Raw genomic sequence first — 21,441 nt, forward strand, 5'->3', positions numbered from 1 at the left:
CACTTGCAGTCCTGCAGTTTCGAATAGCAAATTATCAGGTGTTCATGGCAAAATATAATTACACATAGTACATGAAATTTGCTGCTTTTATTGAGCACCTTCTACCTGAGCAAAGAGCATCTTCAGACTGTTGTGGCAGAGACACAGTTACTGGCCAGGACATTCCTTCAGGTGTCACTGGATGTGGCAGACACAGTGGCCCGTTCCCTCTTTGGTGGTTAGTTATATGTAGTGTATCCTGGCTTCAGCTGTCCAGCTTTCCCAGAGAGGTCCAGATCACTGCAGAGGACCTCCCTTTGATGGTCTGAAGTTGTTTTCAGAGGCCACAGATGAGTCCCTGCATACTTTTGAAAGACTCCCAGGACCATTTGGCAATCCTGGGGAATTTACACCGCTTACAAATAGAAGAAAATGTATTGCCCAGAGATCCCATCCTATCCATTTATCTGAGTTCCAAATACTGATTGGAAACACCCCCCTCCCCCCAATTCCTAGGAATTCTCCACCTCAATACATGATTCCTTGATATGGTGTGGGGCCAGAGGCTACCTGTTCTACCAAATACAACAGGTGTTGTTAAACAGTAGGACGGAATATACCTGAAACACTTACTTTCAAAAGCAGAACAGATTTAGCCCATTAGTGTAAACTCCGACTTGCAACTGAATCTTCTGCACTCTTGGGTATCTTGGTACCTGAAGAAAATAGGATTACCAACCAGCTCGGTCAAGATTCACTTGGCCACCTTAACAGCCTTTCATTCCCCAGTGGAAGGGTTCGGTGTTTGCCCATCCAACAGCCTTAAGGTTTGTCAAAGGTGTGGGGAACCTTTTCCCTCAAGTGAAAGACTCCACTCCAGCTTAGGATCTCAGGGTATGGCTACACTTGAAATTTCAAAGCGCTGCCGAGTGTGGTCGGAGCGCCAGCGCTGCGCGTAAACCACATCCCTTACGGGTGTAGCTTGCAGCGCTGGGAGCCGTGCTCCCAGCGCTGCGGCACTGATTACGCTGAGGCTTTACAGTGCTGTATCTTGCAGCGCTCAGGGAGGTGTTTTTTCACACCCCTGAGCACGAAAGTTGCAGCGCTGTAAAGTGCCAGTGTAGCCAAGCCCTTGGTCTAGTTCTTACGCACCTCACAACACTTCCTCTTGAACCAGTGGTGACCTGCTCCTTACCTAACCTGTCATTGAAAATGACCGTGGTAGCCTTCACATCAGCCCAAAGAGTTGAAGTTGGGGCTTTTAATGGTAGACAATCCTTTCACTGTATTCAAAGACAAGATTTCATAGCATTATAGGTCCGGAAGGAACCTCAAGAGGTCATCTAGTCCAGTTCCATGCACTTACGGCAGGACTAAGCATTATCTGGACCATCCTTGACAAGTGTGTGTCTAACCTGCTCTTAAAAATCTCCAATGATGGAGATTCCACAACCTTCCTAGGCAATCTATTCCAGTGCTTAACCACCCTGACAGTTAGGAAGTTTTTCCTAATGTCCAACCCAAACTGCCATTGCTGCAGTTTAAGCCTACTCCTTGTAACAACTTTTTCTATACTTGAAAATGGTTATCATGCCCCTCTCAGTCTTCTCTTCTTCAGACTAAACAAACCCAATTTTTCCTTGCAGATCATGTTTTCTAGACGTTTAATCACTTCTGTTGCATTTCTCTGGACTTTCTCCAATTCGTCTACATCATTCTTGAAATGTGGCACTCAAAACTGGACACAATACTCCAGTTGAGGCCGTATCAGCATGTAGTAGAGCAGAAGAATTACTACTTCTTCGAGTGCTGTAGGTGATAGTGCGTCCCGGCACCGTTGATCGGAGATTTTCGGTAGCAGTGCCTGGTCGGGACACACGCACTCAGTTGGTATCTCCCGTCTCATTGGAATCTTTCTGAGCTCATGCGTCTCGCACCCTCCTCAGTTCCTTCTCAGCCGCCCTCGGCCGAAGATGGGACTCGGAGCAGTACTGATCCTCTTCCCTGGTTTTTGAATGAAACAATTACATAGAAGTAGTTAGTTAGTAATCCTAGTGTTTCCCTTCATTTAGAATAGTTACTTAGTTTTAAAAAAAAATTTCCTCAAGTTTGTCTCCCACTGGGACTCTCCCCCCTGGCATTACTAGTTCAGTAATGCCAGGGGCTTCAGGATTCAAGGAATGTGCTTCCTGTCAAGACTTTATGCCAACGTCCAATGGGCACTCGCGCTGTGTGAAGTGCCTCGGCGAGACACATGTCCCTGCCAAGTGTGTCCACTGCATGGGCCTCAAAACCAGGGCTCATCCTGACAGGAACCTGCCGCTGAAACTGCTTCTCATGCAGAAATCCCTGCAGTTGCCTCTGGAGACAGGTAGTGGCAAACACTCTCCCTCATGCTCCCCTGCCAAGGCAGAACCAACCGGGAGCATGGCTTCACCCTCTCTGGAGCAGAGGCAAGAAGCATTGCAGCTGCCTATGGAGCAGGCCAGTAAACTCGCTCCCTCATGCTCCCCTGCCAGGTCAGAACCAAGTGGGAGCCCAGCTTCACCTTCTCACGTGAAGAGACAGGAAGCCCTAATGTCTCCTCTCAGAGACACTCAAGAGGATAATTGATCTCCTGCAGAGTCTTTACCCTTGGTGCTGTCAGCGCCGAGAGCAGGCAACTCTGACCGCCTCTGCACTTTACAAACAGCTCTCACGGGGCTCTAGAGCAGGGACCCGACCTCCCACAGCAGGAAGCTCTCCTCGGCACCGGTTTCCCCAGCACTGACAATGGACCCGGTGCCAACAACGAGTTCCACCTTCAGTACCGAGCCTGCCTGCTACCCCCAGCAGATTCAGACGCTCTGCGAGGCTCTCACAAACAGCTCTCGGCTCCTGCCAAAGTGAAACTAAAATCACTCTGGGCTGCTGCTCAGACTTCATGCTCTGCAGCGCACCAGCCTACGGAGCAGCAACAATTCCTGCATCAGCAGGATATCTCTGTGGCCCCTAGGCCTGACTCTCCGCTCCGGGACATGGAGCACTCGTTGTTTGAACAGCAGCTCTCCCCACGTGACCTGGATACTTTCACTGATAGTGAGAACGGCACACAGCAGGAGGCAGGGTTCTCCCTGCCTGAGTCTTCCCCGCCCACCGGAGCCATATATATCCCAAGACATGGGGCATCATAAGAATCAGCCTCAGTTTCCCTACTTTGTCCCCCAGTGGCCGGGACCTATTTTTTTCCCTACCCGATGCCCTGGCCTCAGTGGTACCCATGGTCGGCTCCTGCCACCGCTTCTCCTTGCACTCCTTCTACCAGACCGCAAGCTCATCCTATATCTATATCCCCAGCTCTATCAACATCTAGAGCTCCTGAACCCCCTCCTGAAGACGTGGGCTATGACCCCTTCCCTGTTTTACTGGCTCCTGCCATCAGCTGCAGAAGTCACCCTTATGCCTCCACCTCCACAAAACTTGGACGGCTTTATGCAATTCCACGAACTCAGGACATCCCTTTGGAGGAAGTCCAGGAGACACAACATAGGCTTCTCAAAATCCTCCAACCCTCTGCACCTTCAAAGATAGCATTACCCATAGAGAAAGCTCTCCTAGAACCAACTGGTACTCTCTCGCAGACCCCGCCTCCATTCACCAACATGCAAGAAAGCTCAACATAAATACGACATGCCTGCGAGAGACATTGATTTATTTTCCCACCCACAACCCAATTCTATTGTGGTTGATGCAGCAATACACAGAACAAAGCAGCCACACTGCTGGCCCACGCTGCAGGACAAGGACCTCAAACGTCTTGACCTCCTTAACCGCAAGTTTATACTCTTCTACTTTGCAATTTAGAAATGCAAATTTATTCTGCCCTACTTGCAAGCTATGACCATGACAACTACAGCAAGCTCTTTGATTTGCCTCCCATATACCGACGGACAGGAGAGCAGACTTCCAGTTAGTCCTCGTCGAAGGTCAGTTGGTATCTAGCATGGCACTATAAGCATCCCTGGACGTGTCTGATCCAGCAGCCTGCACCACTGCTTGGCTCTCGGCATCCGATATCCCCAAAGATTTGCAGTCCAAAGTGGAGAGTCTCTCCTTTGACAAAGATAACCTCTTTTCCCACAAACAAACCCACCAATATGAAATCTTTCACACTATGAAAGACTCTAGAGCCACTTTCTGCACAATGGGTAGTTACCCGTCCCTCCCCAGGAGACAAGGGTATCAACCTTACCAAATGCCCAGCGCAGAACAATATCACCAACCCCAGTCTACACCGTATGACACTGGTAAAAACTGCACCAGACCTCTTAGATGCAGGCAAACCCAGGCAAAACCAACTACTTCCCACCATTGAGTAACAAACAATTTTGAAGTGCTGGTCGGGGGTACATGCAACCACCCCTTGACTCCACCGCCTATTTGCCCATTGGCTACTGCCTCCAGACTTTCCCCCATGTCTGGCAACAGATCATGCAGGACCATTGGGTCCTGGAAATAGCTCAGTCAGGTTACTCCATCCCTTTCCTATTTTCCCTGCCTATCCTTTCTCCTTCTCTGTCCCTCTTAGGGACCCCTCTCACGAGCATCTTCTCTGTGTGGAGGTGGCTCATCTTCTCCACCTAGATGCAGTCAAATATGTGCTGATGCAACATCGGGGAAAAGGATTCTACTCCCGAAAGAAAGGTGGGGGGTGGAGACCTGCATTGGATCTACGCCAACTGAACGTGCTTGTACAGGTGCAAAAATTCAAGATGGTCACATTGGGCACAATAATACCCACACTGCACAAGGGGACTGGTTCACAGCTCTCACCCTACAAGATGCCTTTTTTCATATATGCAGAAAACTGTCTGCTGGGTTGGGTGAATGTACAACATTGGCTCCGCCACCGAACATATTGGCCTCCCTACATTGGTAGACAAGACCAGAGAACCAATGCACGGATGTTCCCGTCCATCCACACTTCCCAGTACTCACGTTAACCATGGTCGCTTCCCAGATAGATCGCGGAGCGGACTTAGACAACCACAAGGCATGGGCTGCTGGTCCCTATTAAAGACGCGTCCGCACATCAATCTCCTAGAACTCCAAGCTGTCAGGCAGGGAGGAGCACAATCTCACTCCCTATGCACAGCAGCCATTAAACTATGGATTTGGTGCAGACATCATCACATAAAAGTCACCGCTTCCTACCTGCCCACGTATCACAACACTACCGCCGACAGACTCAGCAGACAGTTCTCCGAGAAACACGAATGGGAATTACCTCCATCAATACCCCAACAGCTGTCCTCCCACTGGGGCACTCCATTGATAGACCTTTTGCCACTCCTCAAACTGCAGATGCCATCTATTTTGCTCCAGAACAGGACTCGGAAAAACACCTCATTCCTTGGAACAACTCCTTCATGTATGCTTTTCCACTGATTCCACTCATACACAGGGTTCTACGCAACATCACAGAGGACAAGGCTCGGGTCAGACTTTTTGCCGCAGCTTGGCCCAGGCAGATATGGTATCCTTACCTGCTATGCATGTCCATCCATCCTCCCCTTATTCTCCCCGACAGACCACATCTCTTCTCCCAGAACTATAGTCAGTTCTTCATCTGCAGCTCTGGAAACTCCATCTGCCGGTGTTGTTCTTTCAAGGTTTCAATCCCACGAACTAGCCTGCTCAGAACAGGTCCGACATGTCCTCCTGCACAGTAGAAGGGACTCCACTCCTAAGACTTGCCTGCAAAAGTGGAAATGCTTCTCCATCAGGTGCTTCAACAGATGCTTAATACCCCAGATTGCAACCCTCCCTGACATCTTAGACCAAATGAAAACAGGACACGTTTTCACTCAGTTTTGTCACAGTACGTCTTGCGGCCCTTACCACCTTCCATGACACTCTGGATGGCTATTCATTTTCACACGCCCCACCATGAAACGCTTCCTCACGGGCCTGCAAAACCTCTACCCTGAGATTCATTCACTAGTAGCCTCCTGGAGTCTCAACCTAGTTCTCTGCGCTCTTATGAAACCTCTTTTTGAGCCCCTGGCCACTTCATCCCTGCTCCACGTGTCCAGAAAAGTGGCTTTCTTGGTTGCCATAATGTCAACAAAAAGGGTTGGTGAAATAAGCACCCTGATGGCCTACCCTCCCTACACCATTTTCTCTAAACACAAGCTTACCATACAAACCTGGCCCCAATTCCTCTCCAAGGTGGTGTCTGCCTTCCACAAACAGATAGTTAAGGGTTAATGTCTCTTTTACCTGTAAAGGGTTAACAAACGGAGCCAAACACATGACCAGGGGACCAATCAGGAGACAAAATACTTTCAAATCTCAGTGGAGGGAAGCCTTTGTTTGTATTTTTGGGGTTTTGCTTTGTTCTCTCTGGGTCCTGGAAGGGACTGGACATGCAACCAGGTTTCTTGCCTGCTACAGTCTCTTATATATTCAGAATAGTGAGTAATTTAGTAAGAGAGGTAGTTATAGTCTTTTGATTGTTTCTGTATTTGCAAATGTGTAGCTTGCTGGAAGTATTTTAAATTGTATCTTGCTGGGGGGGAGGCTTCTTTCTAGTTTCTATAAGCTGACAGACCCTGTAACTTTTTACCATCTAAATTGCAGAGATCAACATTTACCTTTTTTTCCTTTCTTTTTATTAAAAGTTTTGCTTTGTCTGATATTTTCCCCCTTGTTGAGGCTCAAGGGAATTGAGTCTGTGCTTAACAGGGAGGGAGGGGAGAAGGGGGAATCCCTTTGTTTTAGATTCACGGAGCTTGAATCTGTTTTGCCCCTGGGTGAAGGAGAAAGGGGAGGGGCGGGAGGGGAAGGGACATTCCTCCCTGTTTTAAGATTCAAGGAGTTTGAATCACGGTAATCTTCCTGGGTAACCCAGGGAGGGAAATCCTAGGAAAGGCAACGGTGAGGAAAGGGGTTTACTTTCCTTGTGTTAAGATCCAGGGGGTCTGGGTCTTGGGGGTCTCCAGGAAAGGTTTTGGAGGGACCAGAGTGTATCAGGCACTGGAATTCCTGATTGGTGGCAGCTTATCAGATCTAAGCTGGTAATTAAGCTTAGGGGAACTCATGCTAGTACCCATATTTTGGACGCTAAGGTTCAGAATTGGGAATTTATATTATGACACCTCCCTACACCATTTTCTCTAAACACAAGCTTACCATACAAACCTGGCCCAAATTCCTTTCCAAGGTGGTGTCTACCTTCCACCTTAACCAGTCAATACACCTACGTGTATTCCATCCCAACCCTCACATGACTCCACAGGAAACTGCATCACATACCCTCGATGTCCGACGGGCTCGTGCATTCTATCTTGGAAGAACTAAACCATTTCGTGAATCCCCTAGGCTTTTGTTTCTACTACCAAGAGATCAAAGGGTGATGCTATCTCTAAGCAAAGACTTTCCAAGTGGATCTCCACCTGCATCAGATCTTGCTATCAGACCCAGAATATTCAACCACCAAAGGGTATTAGGACTCATTTTACTAGAGCAATGTCAACATCCATTGCCTTCCTCCACAGCTCCTCCTGTTACAGATGTATGCAAGGTGGCCATGTGGACATTTGACCATACATTTGCCAAACATTATGCTATCGCATGGGATACTACAGCAGACACCATAGTTGGCCATATGGTACTTTCTACCTTTGTTCCTCACACAACTCCAAAATCCCACCAACCATAGTGGATACTGCTTTACGTTCACCTACAGTGGAGCACCCACAGGGAGGACAGCACTCGAAGAAGAAGAGAAAGTTACTCATCTTGCAGTAACTGAGGTTCTTCGAGATGTGTGTCCCTGTGGGTGCTCTACTCCCCATCTTCCGCCCTTCTGCTTTGGAGTATTAGTATGATATCTCCACAGTAGAGAAGGAACTGAGGAGGGTGTGGGACGCATGCGCTCAGGAAGGTTCCAACGAGACGGGAGATACCAACTGAGTGCGTGCGCTCCGACCAGGCCCTGCTACCGAAAATCTCCAGTCAATGGTGCCAGGACACACCGTCACCTACAGTGGAGCACCCACAGGGACACACATCTCGAAGAACCTCAGTTACTGCAAGGTGAGTAACTTTCTCTTCTGGTGCCTTGGTTAGGGTTAGGGTTAGGCTAATGCATTGCAGAATGATTTTTTTTTGTTTGTTTGTTTTTTGTTTTTTTTTACCACAGTGTTACACTGTTGATTTTATATTTAGCTTGCAATCCATTATGATCTGCCAGATCCCTTTCCACAATACTCATTCCTAAGCAGTCATTTCCCATTTTGTATGTGTACAGCTGATTGTTCTTTCTTAAATGGAGTACTTTGCATTTGTTCTTATTGCATTTCATCCTGTTTAGTTCAGACCATTTCTCCAGTTTGTCCAGGTCATTTTGAATTTTAATTCTATCCTCCAAAGCATTTGTGATCCCTCCCAGCTTATCCTCAAACTTTATAAGTGTATGCTCTGTCATTATCTAAATTATTGATGAAGATATTGAACAGAACTGGTCCCTGTGGGACTCCACTCGATACGTTTTTCCAAACTGACTGGAACCACTAATAATTACTCTCTGGGAACAGTTTTCCAACCAGTTATGCACCCACTTTATAGTAGCTCCATCTAGGTTTTATTTCCCTAGTTTGTTTATGAGAAGGTCATGCGAGGCAGCATCAAAAGTCAGGATATACCGCTTTCCACTTATCCACAAGGCTTGTTACCCTATCAAAAAAGCAATTAAGTTGTTTGACACGATTTGTTCTTGACAAATCCATGCTGACGGTTACTCATCACCTTATTATCTTTCAGGTATTTGCAAATTGATTACTTAATTATTTACTCCAATATCTTTCCAGGTACTGAAGGTAAGCTCACTGGTCCTTATGTCCACACCCTAAATTCCTACCGAAGTATCATCTGAGTTTTATCTTAATCATTTGCTGTGGGGTTTTTTGTTTGTTTGTTTTTACCCTGAAGTCACATAATTTTCAACAGGAGGATTCCTTAAGTAGAACCAAACTATTCTGGAAGTCTCCTAAACTGTTTTTGTTTCTGTTGCAGACAGATCTAAACGATCCACAGTCTAGAGGCTACTGAGGTGTCCCTCTGGGTGTATTATTGCATGTTATGATACAGCCAGCATTCAGGCACCTCTTGGGTGTTGCTGCACACTACAAGGTTCCAACCAATATCTATGGCATTACTTAAGGACATTGCAGTAACCTGAGGCCTTCAGAGCCTCTCAATGGTCTTCATTACATACCTTCTCCAAGCACTGTGTCTTGGTCCATGCCTTTCGATCTGATGTAGCAGTTGGTAGTGCAGTTCTGTCTTCAGTTCTGGACCAGATTCTGAAGCTACTCAAGGAAGAAAAGGTTACTCATCCTGTGCAGTAACAGGTTCTTCAAAATGTTTTCCCCACTCTCCTTTACCTCTGTGTCCGAGTTTCCTTTGTGGGGCTCCATATAGTCTTGGTGTATGTGTGGGCTGAAGAGAGGCACCTAACAAAAAAAATATCTGATCAAAGGTGCATGAAATTCACTTAAATCTGAAGTGGGGTACCTAAGGGGCATACTTCTCAAAGAACCACAGTTGCTGCCACGTTAATAACCTTTTCATTTCATGATTCTAAGGAAAGGAAGGAGTGAGAACAGCAGAATAAGGACAATGGAATTAAAAATAAAAATAAAAAAGGCAGACTTGAACAAACTGCAGGTTCTGGTAGGTAAGTTGCCATGGGAAGAAAATCTAAGGGGAAGAATTGTTCAAGAGAGCTGGCAGTTTATCAAGGAAACAATATTTAAGACACAATTGCAGTCTATTCCAATGTAAAGGAAAGAAAGGAGGAATAGTAAAAGGTCAGTGTGGCTCCATCAGGAGCTCTTTAATGACCTGAAAATCAAAAAGGAATCCTACAAAATGTGGAAACTTGGACAAATTGTGAAGGATGAGTACAAAGGAATAGTATAAACATGAAGAGACAAAATCAGAAAGGCTAAGGCACCTAGCAAGGGACATAAAAGGCAATAAGAAGAGGTTCTTTAAATACATTAGGCACAAGAGAAAGATCAAGGAACATGTAGGCTCTCTACTTAGAGGGGAAGAAGAACTAAGAACTGATGACATCGAGAAGGTTGAGGTGTTCAGAGCCAATTTTGCTTCAGTCTCCACTAAAAAGGTTAATGGTGACCTATTCAACACAATATTAACCACAACAGGGAAGGCACGTAAGCCAAAATAGAGAAAGAACAGGTTAAAAGAATATTTAGAAAAGTTAGATGTATTCAAGTCAGCAGGGTCTAGAGTGCTTAAGGAACTAGCTGAAGCATTCTCAGAACTGCTAGCAATTACCTTTTGAGAACTCATGGAGGATGAGTGACGTCCCAGAGTACTGGAGAAGGGTAGACATAGTATCTTTAAAAGGGAGAACAAAGGGAATCTAGGGAATTAGACTGTCAGCCTAACTTTGTTTAATAAATTTGTTCCAGCAATCAGTTTGCAAGCACATGGAAGGTAATAGCATTATAAGGAATGGACATGACATTCTGATAAGAAAACTAGAGAAATGTGGTCTAGATTAAATTGTTATTAGGTGGGTGCTCAACTAGTTATCAATAGTTGAGTAGGTATCAATAATTCACTGTTGGAATGAGAGGTCATATCTGGTGGAATACTACAGGTCGGTCAGTCTTGGGTCAGGTATTTTTCAATATTTCCATTAATGATTTAGATAATGGAGTGAAGAATATCCTTAAAATTTGTGGTTGACATCAAGCAGTTTGGAGAATAGGATTAGAATTCAAAACAATCTTGACAAATTGGAGAATTGGTCTGAAATCAAGATGATGATTCCTACACTAAGGATGGAAAAATCAAATGCACTACTACAAAATGAGGATTTACTGGTTAGATGGTAGTGCTGCTGAAAAGGACTTGGGGGGTTATAATGGATCACACATTCAAATATATGAAGGGCCGTTTATAAAAAGGATGGTGATCAATTGTTCTCCATGTCTACTGGAGGTAGGACAAGTAGTCGTGCTTAATCTACAGCAAGGGAGATTTAGGTAGATATTAGGAAGAGCTTTCTAATCATAAAGATAGTTAAGTTCTGGAATAAGCTTCCACGGGAGGTTGTGGGATCTTCCTCATTCAAGGTATTTAATAACCGGTTGGACAAACACATCAGGGGTGGTCTAGGTGTACTCTGTTCTACCCTAGCACAGGCGGCTGGAGTTGATGACCTTTCAAGGTCCCTTCCTGCCCTATGTTTCTATGATTATGCAAGAATTGCCTTCAACCCCCAGTAAAAATAAAAATACATAAAATTTATTTTAGAGCAAATTTTTAATAAGTGTCTTAAACTCTTTCTTCCTCAGACTATGGTCACAGGCTGGTTTTCAGCCTAGTGCTTTATCATCACTATTTATATGGTGCTAAGTGCAGTTTCTGTTTGCCTGCTGAGCGGTGAAATAGATTTTTAGTGTTTTTCCTCTCAACTAGTGACTAACAGTACCCTTTCTAGTCCCATTTCCATAAAACCTGAAAATTTGTGGTAAGAGGAAGCATCTATTTTAGTTTTTGAACATGTCAATATTTTAAACCCTTTCCTTGTTCAGTATATGTGGAAATGGAGATTGGAAACCAGAAGCTGAGAATCAGAGCTTGTCAGAAGATTCCTATTTTCATGGCAGCAAAGATCTGATCAGAGAAAATAAGTAATTCCTTTATGAAATTGCCAGCACAGATCTTCATACTTGGAGTTGTATACCAAGTCAGGCAGATACATAATCACTAAAAGTAGTTACGTATTTGAGAGTTGTTTACCTTTATGCATATGCCTAAAAGGCACTGAAATCCCATTTTTAAAAGGAGGTAGCCGAGAGGGAGAGCTGTACCTTAAATCCTGATGGTGGTGGGTTTACAAAGAACTGCTGATGGATTACCAGATTTAAAGGTTTGTGGGTTGTTGTTTTTTTTTTTTTTTTTTTTTTTAATTTGGTCTGTTCAGTTTTTAGTTCTTAAAGTTATGGGTTTAGTCTGGTATGCTACCTGCCAACTCTTCTCCATTTTGAGTGGCACTGAGCTTTGAAAACCTATACTTATTTCTCAGAACTTCTTCCACTAGCCCAAGGGCTATTGGTACATGCTGGTACCATGCTTTTTATAAAACAAAAGCACAAAAAGCAACAAAGTAGTACCAGCAAATAGCAGTGGAAACTGTTTAAACGTAGTCTTGCAACAGACCCCACCCTGCATCAGCCAGTCCCCTCCGTCAGTATCTCAGAGCAAGGAGGTGAGCAGTCAGGCAGTGAGACCACTTAATGTTGCAGTATTTTGCAATCATCTCCCTTGTTCTCACCCCAGGGAGCTAGGGAATGTTGTATGTCAACTGCTGAGCAAAGTGAGGGTGTAAAATGCTGCAGTCTTGTCAGAAGCTGTAATGGTTCACCCCTGGGAGTAGATCTGGAAGCTTGGCTTAACTACTGTTAACATTCAGAACGTATGCATTTGAGTGCATGACTCCAAAAGGATGAATGTGTGGGGATAATTTATTTTGAGAATTAAGTATCCTAGGTCTGTTTTTTTTTTTTGTTTTTTTTTTTTGTTTTTTTTTTAAGAAATTCCAGTCCAGTTTGTTTCCATGGAAACTACTTGGAAAAGGTAAACAATGAGCCATAGCCATCGTCTGTGAACAGAAATTCTCACAGGTTACTTTTGCTGCTGAAAGTGCTAGCTTGTAAAACTATCTAGACTCCTATTTAATCTCATATTTTAATGTCTATATCTCAGCACAGTACTTAAGTCTGTAATATAAAATAAATAATAGTAGGTTAAAACCTACTTTTCTTTCTTGACCATTTCAGCCTCTCACTCAGGGATGAGCCTATTGATTTCCCATAGGACATATTAGAAAGATTCCTAACATCTGGAGTTACTCTGGATACCTGCAGTTTGAGCCCTTGTCAACCAAAGATAACATTTTTAATTGAAAACACAGAAGTGGAGAAGCATGATTTGAAAAGTGTTTCTTAAAAGTTAGGGATGACCAATTCAGGTACCACAGAGATAGGTGCTTCAGAAACAACTTGGATAAATCACATGTTGCTTGGCGAATTGGGTTTAAAAGTGAATTACCAAGGTGTTTCCTAATGAGGACAAGTGTTTCTCATAAACTTCTTTGTATGTTTGTACTTTATTTATATATTATATTACAAATTGTTATATGAAATACACTTTTAAAAAAATTGAAAGGGCATCCAGACATGTAATATCAGTAGCTCTTAACCACCTCAGTCATTCTAAGCCCAAACAATACCACCAAAACTCATTTAACGTATTCTGTTACTTGAAAATCCACTAGCAACAGAGGAACCAACAAGACTCCCCTGGTCACAATCTTAGTAATGAATGAGCCAACACTCCCCTTTCATGATATGCTGATATGTCCGCTATTTTTGCTGATTGGTTTGAGCATCCTTTGAGCATCATTTCAATCTTATTTGGGTTATATAGTATACATCAGATTGCTACTAAATCATACTGAACAGTTTAGTAGCAAACTTTAAAACTCCCCCCAAATATTCTCTTATTTTAGGGTGTGTCAACACTGGGGGAGGTGGGAAAAACTACACAGCAGGGAATCTCAGATCCTGAATCAACTGACTAGGGCTCATGCTACAGGACTGAAAAAAGCAGAGTAGATGTTCCCACCTGGGCTCCAAAACCCAACCCCCATTATGAGGTTGCAGAGCCAAGATTCCATTCTGAGCAATAATGTCTGTGTTGCTATTTTTAGCCCCATAGTGTGAGCACCACAAAACAGTCAGTTGGCCCGGGTTCTGGGACTTGCTTCCGCAGAATTTTGTGTGGGTGGTGTGTGTGGTTGTTTTTTGTTTGTTTGTTTTTTTGTTTTTTTCCAGTGTGGTGCACAGCCAATCTGCAAAACTCAATACCACAAAAAATTCACTCATTCACTTTCATTCTGGGCTCTCATGTTCTTTTCATTAGGGAAAGAATGAAAAGATGTGCTTGTTTGGCTAATGATTCAAGGTCTGTGAGAGGTTGAAAGAGTTCAATCTGCTAAATTTATCAAAAAATCAGAGGTGACTTGGTACTTACATACTTACCTTCATGGGAAGAAAATTCTGGGTACTAAAGGCTCTTTCTTACAGTGACGAAAGGTATAATAGGAACCAATGGCTGGAAGTTAAAGCCAGACAGATTCAGATTAGAAATATGGCACAGATTTTTGACAGGGTGACTAAGTGTTGGAACTGCCTACCAAGGGAAATGATGGATTCTCCTCTCTTAATGTCTTTCAATCAAGAACAGATGCCTCTCTAAAAGATATGCTTTGGTCACACACAATTTATTGGACTCCATGCTGGGGTAACTGTATGAAATGCTATGGTCTGCTATGCAGGAGTTAAGAATAGATTATCTAATGGTCCCTTCTTGCCTTAAAATATGAAACTTTTTCAAAAAACAATCTTGGATCAACTTTCATACTCCTTTTCTCTGAGTTAGTGACTAACTAGGCAGGGCCCTCCTTACCCATACGCAAACTACACAGCTGCATAAGGCACCAGGAAATTTGGGGCACCAAATTGCCCCAAATTTCCTAGTGCCCTACGCACCTGTGTGCTGCTCCAGTGGCCAACCTGATCCCCCAGCCGGCTGAGCCATCCAAGAAAGCTGTCCCTGCTCCCACCCCACGCCCACTCCACTCCTTCCCCGTAGCCCCTGCTCTGCCCCCATCCTGCCTCTTCCAACCCCTGTTCTGCCCTTTCCACATAGCCCATGCCCTGCCCCCACGTCACCTCTTCCTGTCCCACCCCAGCCCTGCCCCCACTCCACCCCTTCTGCATTGCCCCTGCTCTGCCTCTTCCCACCTTTGCTCCTCCCCAGCCCCATCCCCACTCCACCCCTTCCCCTGAGCTACGTCCCAGGGGACTGCAGCAGGGGTCAGGCGTTTCATGTACTCGCTGGGCAGCAGGCAGTGGAGTGTCCCAGCCCCAGCCTGCTCTGCACCACCGGTGTGTTCTAGCGTGGCAGTTCCACCCTACCCCTCAAGACTGCTCCTGCCCCCCACAGACCTTGGTCACAGCCCCTCCCCCCCCAGGGAAGCCTGGTGCCGGCCAGATGCGTAGAGCACCACAGTGTCTAGGAACAATCCTAGGGTTACCGTAATGTTTAACAGGACAGACTCCTAAACTCCTGTACTACAGTCTGGTTCGTCCCAAAGTGGCTGCAGATACTCCAGATTCTAGAAGCAGGAGAGAGCATGAGAGTCTTTCACAGATGCTCCTTCTAAACATAGAAATTTAATCTGGTATCATCTAGGTGCCTTTTTCCTTTGCAGTTATGTCTGTTTGGCAGGGTGGGGAAGGGGAAAGACAAGGTGGATGTTTGAAATGTCACATAGTTATAGATGAGCTGCACATTCCTACAGCTGGTAAGAGAAGGCAGGTGGATTTATTAGTAAAGAAATTACAAAATCAACAAATAGTGAAATCAAAGTATGTGGTAAACTTCAGCTCAAGTCAGTTTACTTGCATGTTGCATTCTTAACCCTAATCCTTTTGGTTCTTTGTTTCTTCATTTCAGAACGGAGACTTGCTTATTCTAGGTCTGTAAAAGTGCACGCACATACATATATACATTCTGGCTTCTGACTCTTCTCTTATACCAGATATACATTGGTGTAAATCCATTGATTTCAGTGGCATTGCTATTAATGAATACTAGTATTGATATGGGAACAATTAAGCCCCCTGTCTCCAGATATAAAATGATAGGGTCTAAATTAGCTGTTACAACTCAAGAAAGAGATCTTGGAGTCATTGTGAATAGTTCTCTGAAAAGATCCACTCAACGTGCTGAGGCAGTCAAAAAAGCGAACAGAATGCTGAGCATAATTAAGAAAGGGATAGATAATAGGACAGAAAATACCATGTTGCCTCTATGTACATCCATGGTACGCCCACATCTTGAATACTGTGTGCAGATGTGGTCGCCCCATCTCAGAAAAGATATGTTGCAATTGGAAAAGATTCATAAAAGGGCATCAAAAATGATTAGAGGGTATGGAACAGCTTCCATATGAGGAGTGATTAATAAGACTGGGACTTCTTCAGCTTGGAAAAGAGATGGCTAAGGGGAGATATGATTGAGGTCTATAAAATCATGACTGGTATAGAGAAAGTAGATAAGGAACCATTGTTTACTTCTCATAACACAAGAACTAGGGGTCACTAAATGAAATTAATAGGCAGCAGGTTTAAAACAAATAAAAGAAAGTATTTCTTTACATAACGCACAGTCAACCTGTGGAACTCCTTGCCAGAGGATGTTGTGAATGCCAGGACCATAACAGGATTCAGAAAAGAACTAGATAAATTCATGGAGGATAGGTCTATCAATGGCTATTAGCCAGAGTGAATAGGAATGGTGTCCCTAGCCTAGGTTTGCCAGAAGCTGGGAATGAGCGACAGGGGATGCATCACTTGATGATTACTTGTTCTGTTCATTCCTTCTGGGGCACCTGGCGTTGGTCACTGTCGGAAGATAGGGTACTGGGCTAGAGGGACCTTGTTCTGACCCAGTAGGGCCATTCTTATGTTCTTTTTATACTGATATGAAATTATACTGAAATTACAAGACAACAGATATAATATGAAAAAAGAGAAAGTGTGGATGACTTGATAATTTCATTTGCTTTTTAGTGAGGTCCAAGTTACAGAGAAGATGTTGCATTTTAAAGTATGTTAGGACCTCTGACTCTGTCCTTTTTATTTATTTGTATCAGGTGTGATTCTCCACATTTCCAAATGATGATGGTAGTATTTTGCAATACTTCGCACAGGTGTAAATGGCTTAGACAAAATGTAAGACATGGGCGAATAAACTGATTGTAGTGGGGGTTTTTTGGGTTTTTTTGGTTTTTTTTTTAAAATCCTCCAAAATATACTCCATGTATGTGCATAATATGGCCAGCAAGCAATTATCACGCTTTCTGTTCTCTTTAACAGTATTTCTTCCTCCCACCAGTACACGTCGTTTTATGCTGCTGCTGTTACGAGATTTTTTTAGAGTGAGAAATCTATGCATGTTTGTATTTTAGATGATCTGTATTTAGGATAATTTTACCGTGCTAAACAAACGTAGGCCAAATTTTTCAAATCTAGATGCATATCTTTGTGCATTAATTTTGAATCTTGTAAATTAAATGTGCCTGATATTTCAGAATACATAAGAACACGCAATACTCATGGGATTTGTAGAGGTTCTGCACCTGTGAAAATCAGGCTTAACTTTGGGAATCCAAGTTGTAAAATTTTGTAATTACTGTTTTAATGCATTTGTTTTGACTTAAGGCTGTTTAACATCAACAACTTTTCAAACAGGAAAATCCAGATCAATTTTTATGTATTTTTAAGTAAATTGACAATTGTGTATCTGTTTTTTCCTTAGATCCAGAAGAACAGTATATTGTTCTGATTTTTGAGACTGGCCTTGATGCTCATGGAAATACAATATTTGAAAAAATTGTTGCTGAGATTGGTATCCGGAATAATATTTCTGATTTCTTTGTGAAAATTCCATTTGAAGAAGCCAATGGTAGGCTTGTGGCCTTTACAAAATCCTTGGAAGACAACTCCAAAGGAAGTGCTTCTTCTCTTAAAGAAAACAAAATAAAAAATGTAAATTACATTTTGTTCTGGACCAAAGCTTTACTCTAAGTTGTGATGTCATTTGATTTACAAATACTATGCTTAAACTGTGCTGTTTCACTAGCAGCAATGTCTTTTAGTGTGTATTTTTTTGTCTTTCTAGCTTTTAGTTCAAATATAACTAAATGTGTTACATTAGTACAGTTTCAGAAGAGGAAAAGTATTTTGCTTGACTGTTGTTAAATGTAATTAGTGTTTTCTTTTCACCGAATGTAACTCCCTAAGAGCTTGTAGAATTTTGAGCATCACTTGAGTTTGTCTGCCAGTCAGACTGACATATAAGCACCATAAATGAATTAAAACTATTTTTCTTCCCTTTGTTATGTTAAATGGATCGTTCAGACCATGGTACTAATGATAATCCTGTCAGGAAGATGCCTCTGCTTAGCCTCTCAAAGCATTTTTTAAAAACAATGGAACATGTTGTCTCCTTGGGGGAATTTACAAGGATTTAATAATTTATTTTTATGAACTGTGAGTGTACAGTTGGAATAAATATTATATTTATTTTATAAGGTTGTCTCTGAATCCAAAATACAGCTGAGAAATGCACCTTCGTTTCAATTTTTTGATGATGATGAAATTGGAGAGCCACATACAGTCTTTATCGGTCCTATAGAAAAGTAAGATGTCTTTCTCTGTTTTTGCAATGCTTTACTACTTTCAGTGAAGTTTCATATTTATTATTTAATGTATTTTTCGTTGTAGGTTGATAGTTTATCCACCTCCTCCTGCTAAAGGTGGTATTTCTGTGACCAATGAAGACCTCCATTGCCTAAATGAAGGAGAATTTTTAAATGATGTTATTATTGATTTTTATTTGAAGTAAGTTTTGTTATTTCAAGCTGGTTTTTAGCATCTTCTTGCTATGGCTCTTTAAAGCTCTGTAGGTCAATTAACATGACTTGGTTTCAAGCCATGTATGTCTGCAAGATTTAGAAGTTGAATCGTTATTTTGTTAAAAGTTTTTTAATCTTATGCTTTGTCCTGTTTAACATGTATTTAATTTGAAAACAAGATTCTGCAAAGCTTCTCTATAAGAGGAAAAATAGTGATAACTAAGTAGGGAAGAAATATAACCTTAGTTTGACCGTCCTCTCTTTAAGGTGAATAAACATGTTCAGAATTTTTATATGCAGTAGAGCTAAATTTAATGATTTTTGATTTATGGAATTTGCTAATCAGAAGTCTTTTAGCAGTCCCTTAGAATGCGATTTTTTTTAAAATGCCAGTTTTCAGCCGAAGGTATTAAATGACATAATCATGTGACTGAGGTTTGATGCCTAATATGTAGAAGTGTGTGTGTTTGTATGTATGTATATATACATTTAATATATTTATTAAAATATATTTTAGAGGAAAAGAGAAGACCTGAGACCCTCAGTTTTAGAATGTTAATTTCTATTTCTTTTGTAACAGAACCTCAAAGTTGCTGCTTTTTATTTGTACATTGTGTCAATGACCCATTAACTAATAAGTTTAAATCTTCTATGTGCTTTGATAATAAAATAAACAGAAACCCATAATAAAGGACCAACTCAAACCCACAGAAAGTAATGAAATTGCTTGAGTAAAAATGTTGCCTTGAAGTGTGGGTAGCACAGCGTTTGTTCGTTTCATTCTAGTTAGTTAACTGAGCCATGACACTTTTGCAGTTCATTCAGATTTAATGAGGGACACCTTTTGGGTGGGCGCTGCTGTCTAGTCAGTATGGCCACTATGTGGCAGACTTTGTCAGTTAGTAGAGTAACACAGAACTTTACATAAAAGAACTGCTGGAATTTTTTTTTTTTTTTAAATAATAGGATATTTTTCTTAAAACAGGTATTTGGTCCTAGAAAAACTGAAAAAAGAAGATGCTGACAGAATTCATGTGTTCAGTTCATTTTTCTATAAACGCCTTAATCAAAGAGAGAGAAGAAATCTTCATGAAACTGCAAATCTATCGTAAGTGTGATGTATTAAGTGCAAACACAATGAAGACAATTAGAGTAGAGACATAACACAAATAAAACCTGTCAAAAAAATATGGAATTGTATTTTAGCTGCTGATGCTAGCCAGAATCTCGGAAGTCTTATCCCAAGAGTCATAAATGTAGAATATGCACTACAAATCTTATGGAACTTTTTCCACTAGTGCTAATATCATGAAAATATCCAGAAAGGTGGTTTTTTTGTTTTTTTGTTTTTTTTTTGAAGAGTCCAACAAAACAAAGATTATATGGTGCCATAAAATATTGTACAATGATATTGAATATTTATTCTCTGCTGTTGGTGTCTTACAGAGTACAGCAGAAGCGACATGGACGAGTAAAAACATGGACACGGCATGTTGACGTTTTTGAGAAGGATTTTATTTTTGTTCCCCTTAATGAAGCGTAAGAAAAAAAAACTTCCTTTTATTAATTTTATACAGTAGAAGTTGTTTGGATTGCCCATTTTTAAATGAAAAGCATGCTTACAGTGTTTGCACTTGAAGTTACAACAACCTTCCCCATTTCATATGTTGAGTGTTCATCTCAAACTGGTAAAATCTTTAAAAAATGGAAGGACAGTGCAATTGTCATAACACATGAATTATTAGGAAGTATGAAGATTGAGCAAAAATGAGACCGTTTTCATGAAGGAGATCTTATTTTTCACCTAGCTTTTTATTTAAAATGTTCTCTTCTAATCTGGTTTTAGTCAGTACTGTTGGGGTTTTAAACTTTTTACATTGAAACCTTTTTTTTATTTAACTGATGGATTATGAGACCCCCTAAGGCATTGAAGTTGCCTGCTCTTGGTTCCAACGGGGCCGAGCCCCCACAGCTGATAAAGTTTATTATTTATATTACCATAGTACCTAGGAGCTCTAGTCTTGTGCTGGGTCCTGAACAAACAAAAACAGTCCCTTGTCCCAGGACTTTGCAATCTAACTATAAAGAAAGAGATAACAGACGGATACAGACAGATTGAGGAGTACAAGGCAACAGAGACAGCTTTGGTCAACATAATAGGCAGTGAGGCTGCTGGTATGCAGAAACAACAGTCATCACGTTTTTTGTAGGCATCACAGTAAAGGAGAGTTTTAAGGAGAGATTTGAAGGTAGGTAATACAGTGGTCTTGAAGATGTTTTTGGGGACTGCCTCCCAAACGTGTTGGGGTAGCATGGGAGGAAGCTTGAAAGTACATTTGAAAATTTAACAAGTGGGCAAAAGAGACTACTCTTATGGGCCAATTGGAGGTGAATACTGACAACTAAATAGCAAATGAGAGATGATAGCTAGTGTGGGCATGGACTGTAAAGGGCCTTAAACGTGAATACCAACAGCTTATGTTAGATTGGATAGAAAGCAGGGAACCAATGAATGGACTCAGAGAGGTGACATCAAAGTGACAGGTTAAGAAAATGATCTTTGCAGCTGTATTCTGAATGGTTGTGAGCAGGGTAAGATAGCATTTGTGAAGGCTAGAGAGGAAGATGTAGCAGTAATCAAGATGTGAGATGATGAGAGTGTAACTGAGAGTTTTAGTTGTGTGGATGAATAGAAAGGCTGTATCTTAGAGATGTTATGCAGAAAGAATCACCAAGATTTAGGTATAGCCTGAACCTAAGGATCTAGAGACAGGTCCAAGTTGAAGGTTAGGGCCTGAGGCCTTGTCTACACTACAGGGGAAATTTGATCTAAACTACCCGATTTGAGTTACCTGAATAGTATAACTCAAATCGACGTAACTTTGATCCTA

At 42.1% G+C, this 21,441-nt stretch overlaps 1 protein-coding gene across 1 annotated transcript in view; it reads left to right on the forward strand.

Moving 5' to 3' along the window:
• The window catches only part of SENP6 (SUMO specific peptidase 6), a 180,038-nt gene that overhangs the window by 118,356 nt on the left and 40,241 nt on the right, over nucleotides 1-21,441 (forward strand). Inside the window, 5 exon segments of the mRNA XM_030555783.1 lie at nucleotides 17,452-17,681; nucleotides 18,228-18,334; nucleotides 18,420-18,536; nucleotides 19,536-19,658; nucleotides 19,997-20,089. Of these exon segments, the coding sequence (XP_030411643.1) occupies nucleotides 17,452-17,681; nucleotides 18,228-18,334; nucleotides 18,420-18,536; nucleotides 19,536-19,658; nucleotides 19,997-20,089 (670 nt within the window).

Source organism: Gopherus evgoodei, chromosome 3 (genome assembly GCF_007399415.2).
Source record: "Gopherus evgoodei ecotype Sinaloan lineage chromosome 3, rGopEvg1_v1.p, whole genome shotgun sequence".
Taxonomy (NCBI): domain Eukaryota; kingdom Metazoa; phylum Chordata; order Testudines; family Testudinidae; genus Gopherus; species Gopherus evgoodei.